The following is a 10,239-nucleotide window of genomic DNA, read 5'->3' on the forward strand; positions in this document are numbered from 1 at the left end:
AGTCTACCACATATTGGGGAGAGCTCTCTCCTTTTTAGGGAGGTTTCATAAGCAAAATCTTGAAAAACCAAGATCTTGTTTCCTTCTATTAAAATAGGTGCATTTTTACGTGAAAACTGTAGGATCCTAATCTTGTCCTGATAATTCAAATATCTTACTATTATGGGTCTGGGCCTAGCTTTATCTCCACCTGATGAAGGAGATCTCCCCAATCTGTGGGCCCTTTCTACATCTAGGGGTAGTATTTCTTGTGGGATGTTAAAGAGTTTAGGAAGGGTCTCAGCCGCAAACTTTATTAAATCCGCATATTGAACGCTCTCAGGAACCCCAATTATCCTAACATTGTTTCTCCTAGATCGATTCTCTAAATCCTCAATTTTCCTTTGTAATTCTATCAGTGAGAGTGAATTGGCCTGTACTTTAGTGTTGTGAGATACTGTGAGGTCTTCTAAATCCGATACTCTTTGTTCGACCTCTTGAATTCTTGCAGAGAATTGCTTAACTTCTACTGATAATGCGTGTATATTTTGTTTCAAATTTTGGATTCAGGGCTTCAATAATATTACTCACAATTAGCTGTGGATTTATAGCGTCAGTCCGCTTTATAGAAGGAGCTGGTTCAGGATGTAATTCGACCAGGGTTTCAGCTGTTGTCTTATTCCTTCTGTCTCTGGGTCTGGAAGCCATGGTTGGTGAAGTGGTTTTACTGTGAGACGGTGAACTTAAAAATGTATCCATAAGTGTATTGGTGGGATAGGTGTTTTATACGATTGTGATTATAGTTAATTAGTGAGGGGGTGTAAGTGGGGGGAAAAAAAAAAGGGGTGAGAAGTTAGCAAGTGAAGGGAAATGAAGATCCCCACCCCCTTCTACAGGGGGTGAGGAGGGGGACGTGCAGGAAGGGTGAGAAAAATAAAATAAAAAGGTCAGGTGAGATAGTGCCGAGCAAGTATTATTATTATTATTATAAAGTGTATAAGGTCACCAGGGATCCCAGATCCAGATATCAGTTATCTTATATTGGTTGTACTTAGCCTTGAGCCCCTAAATCAGCAGTCAAGATTTTAATGTATCTATTCCTAATCCACTATCTTGTTCTTAAGCCTTAGGACACCCCGAATTTTATACAGGGTTTATATGTGGGGGGGGGGGGTTCCCCCCCTTTTTTTCTCTTTATACACCAAACTTCTTCATTTATTTCCCCTCCCACCCACTTAGGAACTGAGTCTTTTAGCTAGGCCCTCTTAACCTAAATCCAGAGTTCCCCCAGCCTTCAAACTTTTAAGTTTAAGGGGTCACTTAAAGAAGAATCAAAAGAAAGAGACAAAAAAAAAAACCTTAAACCTATATCAAGGCCTTCTTCAATAGCATCAAATCTTACATTTTCAAGGAACTTATCAAGGTCAGCATTTTTTGATTTCTCAGGCATATAATTTCATTAATATCTTAATTTAGCATATACCAAGATATATACAGAAAGGAAAAAAAAAAGAAAATAAATGATTAGCAAGACATAGCAAACAGCCAGCAACAGAAAAAATCAGCACATTTCCTGAGACCTGTTTGTTAGGAAATTGAGGCAGAGTTATGCTTTATAAGTGAGTTTCCTTCAATTCAGTGATTTTGCAATAAGGGAACTCCTTATATATAAGGTGGCCGTATATTAGTTTGCTAGTTTAAGCAGGAGTAGTGTCCCTCTGATTTCCCGAGCCTTTTATAGAAGCAGAGAGGAGAAAACAGGCAAAAAAAAAAAAAAACATGCAAGCAGAAGCGTTTGGGAAAGTTAGTGGCACATGCAGTTAGGAGAAAGCAAACAGTTCTCTCCAGTTCCACCTAACTTCCTTGGAGGTATGTAAAAATATTACTGCACAAGTCCCAGTATGAAGATGTCGTTATCCTTAAGACAATTTATACTCCTTACACCCTTAGATTGGGAGAATACTGACTTGTAGGGACCTTATAGATTTTGTTTTCCTTTCAGTGGGAGAATATATTTAGAAATACAAGAGCTATGCCTCAAATCTTTCCCAGTAACTAGGCAAACTGCACCTTTGCAAGAGAAAGTACCTTATACCATGCAGCTCAGTGCCATATTTGTACCGGAATTGCAGGTTCACTGTGCCAGTTTTCTTGTCTGGACGCTGTATGTGCTTATTCCTCAGAGAACCAGGCCTCTGCAGCAACTCTCCATCTCAGGACAGCCAGCCGACTCCTGTCTGAACTGTACGCCGGTCCTCCACAAGCAGCATCGATGTGTGGAAGACCACGGCTCAGCAGTAACTTCCTTTCCGTGTCATAAGACAATGCAGCCCCGGCATGTCGACGTCACCAGTCAGCGTCCCATCCGTCTCCGCGCACTACACCAGCCGCAGGATGAGGAGACGCAGCCAGGCCCCCACTCCCTCGCCTCGGGAGAGAACCCGGCAAGACTGAAAAGAATTGAGGGAGTGCGGAGCGCAGGACCCAAACCAGAGCAAGGTAAGAGGTTGTGCCTAAGTAGTAGCTCCCTGTCCGTATCAGTAAGCCAAATTCTCCCAACCAAACAGGGTCGTCAGACAGTATCCCATCCACCACCTCACGCAGCACCGGTGGGAGGGGTGGGGGAAAGCAGCCAAGTCTCGTAGCTTTGCACCCACAGGGAGATTTTGATGAGGCAGAAAGGGCCAAGATGGTAATACGGTGTGCTGTAGTTACACCGCTGTGGAACCAGGATCCAGGTACCTGTGGATATTTAGCCGCCCAGGACAAAAGGCTCAGCGTGAAATTGCCGCCAATGGCTAGTATGGGAGTTTTAGAGAGAGCGTGCTCACAGCATTTCCTGCACCCAGTCTCCTCCCCCGGAACCACCTAAGATCGGCCTATCTTTTTTTATTGTCCATGCTAGAGAGCCTGGGTTGTTGGTGGTCAAAATTGATCTGTCTATTTGTATCCAATGCTATTTTGGATAATTTGTACACCAATCTATTAGTCTTTGTGTCATTATAGCTTGTCTGTATAAAGATAAATTAGGTACTCCAAGTCCGCCTTTTTCTTTGGGTAGGTACAGTTTTGCCTATGTGTTCTGGGTTTAATTCCGTTCCAGATAAATGTTTCTATAATTTTCTGTAGTTTCCCGATTGTAGTCATGAAAAATGTATAAGATGCGGGGGAGGACGTTCATCTTTATCACGCTAATTCTACCTAACCACGAAATACTTTTATTTTTCCAATTTGAGAGATCGCTTGTCGGTATTGCCTGGTTTTTATAGCTTATTGTCTGTATGTACTGTACATTATATCACCAGTCAGGGTGTCACCTCAATCACACACTGTGTGTCACAGTACAATATAGCCTGTTACTCACTGACTGTTGTCACATTTGTAGAGTTTGATTACATCAGTCCTGATCATATAATGGCACCCAAGCAAGAAGACCCTATACAGCTGCTGTCATATCTGCCACAGTCTAATCATTGTGATCTGATCAGCTGCGGATACACTGGTAGCACTTTGTAGGAGCATAAAATAAATCTCACAGCACTATGTTATCTTTAAAGCCTCTTATCTGTATCTTCTCTCTGTATATAGTGAGTTAAAGGGACATTGTATTTAAACCTTCTATCATACATGTGCAAGACCAGCAGAGAATCATGTTTGTAATTTTATGGGGACATTTCTTAAAGGGACATTGTATTCTGCAAGCAGGCTACAGCATTAAATATAGAACTAACAGATGCAGAAAGCACAATGCACATATGTAAAAAGGCAATATAAGTAATAATTACCGTGGTGAGAAGTGGCAGCAGCAATGACCATGGAAATTGTAAAAGCGTGCAGTAGTGTACCCAGCTGAATTGTGTATGCTAATGAGCTGTACACGTGGACACACAGATGTAGATGCAGAGATTTGGCCTGTGAGTGAATATTTATTTTTTAGATACATTTATTAAGAAATACCAGGATCCTCTCGGTAATATTGTAAAAAAAAAATCAGGTTTTGATTGTGTGTGCTTATATAGTGTGTCTGAGCATGTTTTCTGGTGCATATTTGTGTGTATGTAGACTTGTAGACTCTTACAAAGATGTATAATAATAGTGCTTAATTGTCACCATGTCAAGTATTAGGGCTGTTGGAATACTAGTGCTGCATTATCCTCATCTGGTATAGGGGCTGTTAAAATACTAGTGCTGTATTTTCCCCATGTCAGGTATATGGGTTGTTTGAATACTAGTGCTTTATTGTCCTCATGTCAGGTGTAGGGGCTATTGCAATACTAGTGATGTATTGTCTCCATGTCAGGCATTGGGGCTTTTAGAATTCTAGTGCTGTATTGTCCTCATGTCTGGTATATGGGCTGTTTGAATACTAGTGCTGTGTTGTCCCCATGTCATGTATAGGGGCTGTTGAAATACTAGTGCTTTATTGTCCCTGTGTCAGGTATAGGGGCTGTTGAAATACTAGTGCTGTATTGTCCCCATGTCCGGTATAAGAGCTGTTTTAATAATAGTACTGTTTTGTCCCCATGTCAGGTATAAGAGCTGTTGGAATAATAGTACTGTTTTGTCCCCATGTCAGATATAGGGGCTATTTGAATACTAGTGCTTTATTGTCCCTGTGTCAGTTATAGGGGCTGTTGAAATACTAGTGCTGTATTGTCCCCATGTCTGGTATAAGAGCTGTTGGAATAATAGTACTGCTTTGTCCCCATGTCAGGTATAAGAGCTGTTGGAATAATAGTACTGTTTTGTCCCCATGTCAGATATAGGGGCTATTTGAATACTAGTGCTGTATTCTCCATATGTTATATATAGGGAGAGCTGTTTTGTCCCCATGTCAGGTATAGGGGCTGTTGGAATACTAGTGCTGTATTGTCCCCATGTCGGGTATATAGGCTGTTGGAATACAAGTGCTGTATTATTCCTATGTCAGGTATAGGGGCTGTTGCAATACTAGTGCTGTATTGTTACAATGTCAGGTATAGGAGGTGTTGGAATTTTAGTGCTGTATTGTCACCATGTCCGGTATAGGGGCTGTTGAAATACTAGTACTGTATTATTCCCATGTCAGGTATAGATGCTGAAAATTTTGCAGCCTGGTGGCCTTATGAAGTAACCAGTGGGGGCAGTGTGATATTTTTTAATATTTTATCATTTTCAGCTATCCAAAACACAAATTAATTGTATAATTTAACAGAATGCATTTAAAGATATGTTGTGCAATAAAAATTAAACATTTTCAATATTAGCTCATTTTAGCTTAAGATTGGCTAATGTTTTACCCGGGTAGTCAGTAAAATCAGCCGGGTGGTGCACCCGCTTAAAAGGTCCTGGGGAGAACATTGGGTGCTGTTGGAATTCTATTACAGTATTTTCTCCATGTCAGGTCAAGAGGCTGTTGGAATACTAGTGCTTTATTGCCCCAATGTTAGGTATAATGGGGTGTTACTGTGATATGAGTGCATTTGCAAAGCATATGCAAGGTTTTATTGAAAAATCATTAGAATGGATTATATTTAAAAAAAAAAAAAAAACTGTATTACAGAAAACATGGAAATTCTAATTAGCTAAAATCGGGGTGTGTTTGCAGCTGGTAAAGTCACTAAATCCCAGCTAACTTGCTTTACTACATGGTACATACTGATATGATGTGACTGCTAGTGATTTAGACTCCGGTTTAGTTCATTTAAATTACACAATCTTTTACTTTTTATTTTAATCTAAAGTTTTTTAAAAGAGACCATTGACACTTTTTTTTTTTTAGTTGAAAATGATGCTAAGATCTCATGTAACACGGAACAAACAGAAGATCAGTGGCTAAGAAATATAACAGAAGCTGCAGAGCAGGAAATATGTGACAATATAGGTACAGGTGTGTGTGACGTGTCTGAGAGAAACAAGGCACAGGTGAGTGTATGTGTGTTACATGGCTATGGGAAAAAGGGTGAGTGTATGTGTGTGACATGTAAGGGACACAGGGCACAGCTGAGTGTACGTGTGTAATGTGTCTGAGGGAAACAGGTCACAGGTGTGTGTACCTGTGTGACATGTCTCTGTGAGTAAGTGTATATGATGTGTCTCAATAAATACCCGCTCAATAAAACACATAGATGAAAACTCACCTGTTATTTGTGGTGATTGTGATATAACTTATGTAGGGCTGAATTCTTAATACAATGAATGCAAAAAACTGTAATCTTCTTCAGCACAAGGGTATGAAATAGTTCAGCAGTTAGAAGGTTAAACTTGCTAATTTCCATTATATCTATTCCTTTTCCTCTTTTATTGAAGTAGAAAATACTTTTGTATTGAACTAAATCCTTTTTATATAGCTGATGTTTCTATCATATTATTGTGGTACATTCTCTCACCCAGGCAATACATGTTAAAAAAAATTAAATGGGCTATAGTGAGGTTTTAATAAGCAATGGAAAATGGATGTTATTTTTAAAACTCTGTAATAAGACTCACATAGGAATTCTGATTGGTTACAATGAGGCTGTATTTGCAGCTATAAAGTAACTTTTCCTTCTTAATATAGGGAGAGTCCACAACTGCATTCCTTACTTGTGGGAAATACTGAACCTGGCCACCAGGAGGAGGCAAAGACACCCCAGCCAAAGGCTTAAATACCTCCCCCACTTCTCTCATCCCCCAGTCATTATTTGCCTTTCGTCACAGGAGGTTGGCAGAGAAGTGTCAGAAGATTTCAGAGTAATTCCTTAGGAAGGGTATCTACCCTTCGATATGGAATTGGAGTTTTAAGTAGTCTTGTCAGCCTCTCAGTGAGAGCATTGATGAAAGTCTGGAGATGCAGAGAGAGTCTTTCTGCGAAACCATCCAGACTCATATTAACCGCTCCTAAGCAATCAGTATTGACGAGTTTCATTGCCTGCTTTTCATCACTCAAGTCCATGTCAGAAGCGATGCTACAGTCTGTCACACTTGAAGGACCGTGTTTTTGTTCCACGGCATAGATTCCGGCAAGATTGTTTAATTTTTTTACACATATGTTAACGCTAGAAGACAGGGTCACAGTGGGACTCCTTTATCTTTATGAAATCAAGGGTTAATATCTCCTGAGGGGGATTGTTGAACAGTGGGATGTTAATCATATTTGTTTATGTGATTTATGCTGCTTATATGTGTGGCTTATAAGACAGCGGGACACAAGCCTCCTCAGAGGATTACGGCTCATTCTACGAGAGCAGTGACATCCTCTTGGGTCTTCGAAAATGGGGCCTCTATGGATCAGATTTGTAGGGCGGCTACCTGGTCCTCCTTACATTCTTTTTCCTAAATTTTTAATGCGTTTTTGCTCCTGTTGAAGCAGCCTTCAGGAGAAAGCAATGCAGCTGTGGACTCTCCCTGTACAGAAGGAAAGGAAATTTTCTGTTAAGCATAATTTATGTTATTCCTATCTAACTCGCTTTATTGCTTGCCACCTGTATTTACTGTTGTGCTATTGTCATTATATGGAATGTTTCTTACTAATGTGACTGCTAGTGATGAAGGCTGAGGCATATTTAACTTATATTACAGAATTTTTCACATTTTGTTTTAAACATTTTTAAAAAAGATATAACAGAAATTTATATATTTACTCTTTTTTTTTCCAGGTGAAAATGTTGCTAAGATTTCATGCAACACAGAACAAACAGAAGATCAGTGGCTAAGAAATATGCCAGAACCACCAGAGCAGGAAATATGTGACAATATAGGTGAGTGTATGTGTGTGACATGTCTGAGGGATGCAGGGTGCAGGTGAGTGTACGTGTGTGACGTGTCTAAGGTGTGAGTGTACATGGAGATTTGTCACAGGTTGATATCTTTTTGTTTAGCTGTATTGGGGTCTTTAAGCCTTTTCAGCTAAATAATCATCATCTATATGATATAACAGAATTGCCTGAGTAATACAGTTGGCTGGGGAGCTGCTAATTATCCCAGAAGGTGTAGTTGACACGTGAGTGAGATTCTTCTCTCAGATGAAAATTTTATATATTGCTTAGATATACTACACCACCTGGGGCTATTTTCTTTGTTTTTGTTGTTCTAGAGTCATCTTTGTTTTAAACACAAGCAGTAGTTATAAAGATTAGTTTATGGACTGAAATAATTGTATTACTAAAAGACTCAATTTTAAAAGGACATGAAACATTGATTTTAAAAACATCATTCATTTTAATTTAGTTCGGTCTTTGACTAAGTGAAAATTCTTAGAAATAGTCCGTAATGTCCAGTAAACTGTCCTTAAAGTGATGTTAAATCCTAGCGTTTGTGAACAAATAAAGGGGACTTTCATTCATGAAGTATAAAATACTTCACCTCTCAGCCAAATAGGGGACATAGCATTCTGATGGTGGGCTGCCTTTAGCAGCTGAAAATGGCGAACACTTGGAACAAATAAAGAAGCTTTCATCATGAAGTATTTTATACTTCATGAATGAAAGTCCCCTTTATTTGTTCCAATGGTAAATTTTAGCGTTTCACAAATGCTAGGATTTACCATCACTTTAAGCCTTAGCGTGAAAGCTGTGAAATGTCTAGTTGTCACAGTGTCTACTACAAGTGTAGGGGACTAACGAAATCAGAACAGTTTATATGTTCTCATGATATGTTTCTTATTGACAGGTGAATTCACAAACTGCAATAATCCTAGTCATGATCAGAGTGCAGATTGTGGGAAATGTTTTCTTAAGAAATCACATCTTTTTAAACATCTACAAATTTATACTGGAGGAAAAGGATTTTCATGTTCTGGCTGTGGAAAATGTTTTACTAAGAAATCAAATCTTATTACGCATCAAAAAATTCATACAGGGGAGAAACCATTTTCATGTTCTGACTGCGGAAAATGTTTTGCTCTGAAATCATATCTTATTACGCATCAGAAAATTCATACAGGAGAGAAAAGATTTTCATGTTCAGACTGTGGGAAATGTTTTACTCTGAAACTAACTCTTATTAGGCATCAGAAAATTCATACAGGGGAGAAAGGATTTTCATGCTCTGACTGTGGGAAATGTTTTACTCAGAAATCAAATCTTATTACGCATCAGAAAATTCATACAGGAGAGAAAGGATTTTCGTGTTCTGACTGCGGAAAATGTTTTACTAAGAAATCAAATCTTCTTATGCATCATAAAACTCATACAGGAGAGAAAAGATTTTCATGCTCTGACTGCGGAAAATGTTTTGCTCTGAAATCATATCTTATTACGCATCAGAAAATTCATACAGGAGAGAAAAGATTTTCATGTTCAGACTGTGGGAAATGTTTTACTCTGAAACTAACTCTTATTAGGCATCAGAAAATTCATACAGGGGAGAAAGGATTTTCATGCTCTGACTGTGGGAAATGTTTTACTCGGAAATCAAATCTTATTACTCATCAGAAAATTCATACAGGAGAGAAAGGATTTTCATGTTCTGACTGCGGAAAATGTTTTACTCTGAAATCAACTCTTCGTACGCATCAGAAAACTCATACAGGAGGGAAAAGATTTTCATGCTCTGACTGTGGGAAATGTTTTACTAAGAAATCAAATCTTATTATGCATCAGAAAACTCATACAGGGGAGAAAGAATTTTCATGTTCTAAATGTGGGAAATGTTTTAATCGGAAATCAACTCTTATTACGCATCAGACAATTCATACAGGGGAGAAAGGATTTTCATGTTCTGACTGTGGAAAATATTTTACTTGGAAATCAAATCTTTTTAGGCATCAGAAAACTCATATTAAAAGAAATCAGAGCTTAACCTCCTAAGTGCAGAGGGTGGCATGTAGTTGTCAATCACACAATACCAAGTGCTGATGATGACTGCATGTGACCCCCTGGGGCGTGCAGTTTTTGAGCTGTATAAGGCCCCTTCTGCACCTCAAGCGTTTATGAGGTGACCCCAGGGTGGATTTGATTTAAATCACTAGTCAGTCAGACTGAGTTAAATAATGGTTTTAATTTTTAGACTAGTATGTTTTCAGATTAGTTTCTTCTACAAGATACGACGAGTCCACGAATTTCATCCTTACTTGTGGGATATTATCCTCCTGCTAACAGGAAGTGGCAAAGAGCACCACAGCAGAGCTGTATATATTGCTCCTCCCTTCCCTCCACCCCCAGTCATTCTCTTTGCCTGTGTTTGTACTAGGAAGAGGTAAAGTGAGATGTTAGTGTTAGTTTCTTCAATCAAGAAGTTTTTTTATTTTAAATGGTACCGGTGAGTACTGTTTCCCTCAGGGGGATATAGAAGAAGATTTCT

The 10,239-nt window shown here is 39.0% G+C and overlaps 1 protein-coding gene across 1 annotated transcript in view; it reads left to right on the forward strand.

The window, feature by feature from the left end:
* LOC128657883 (gastrula zinc finger protein XlCGF26.1-like) overlaps positions 1 to 9,905 on the forward strand; it is a 51,400-nt gene extending 41,495 nt beyond the window's left edge. Inside the window, exons 8-10 of the mRNA XM_053712311.1 lie at positions 5,741 to 5,848; positions 7,596 to 7,697; positions 8,608 to 9,905. Of these exons, the coding sequence (XP_053568286.1) occupies positions 5,741 to 5,848; positions 7,596 to 7,697; positions 8,608 to 9,746 (1,349 nt within the window). The 3' untranslated portion in view covers positions 9,747 to 9,905. The remainder of the gene's footprint in view (positions 1 to 5,740; positions 5,849 to 7,595; positions 7,698 to 8,607) is intronic.
* Positions 9,906 to 10,239: the final 334 nt, after the last annotated feature.

This window comes from Bombina bombina, chromosome 4, assembly GCF_027579735.1.
Source record: "Bombina bombina isolate aBomBom1 chromosome 4, aBomBom1.pri, whole genome shotgun sequence".
In the NCBI taxonomy this organism is placed as follows: Eukaryota; Metazoa; Chordata; class Amphibia; order Anura; family Bombinatoridae; genus Bombina; species Bombina bombina.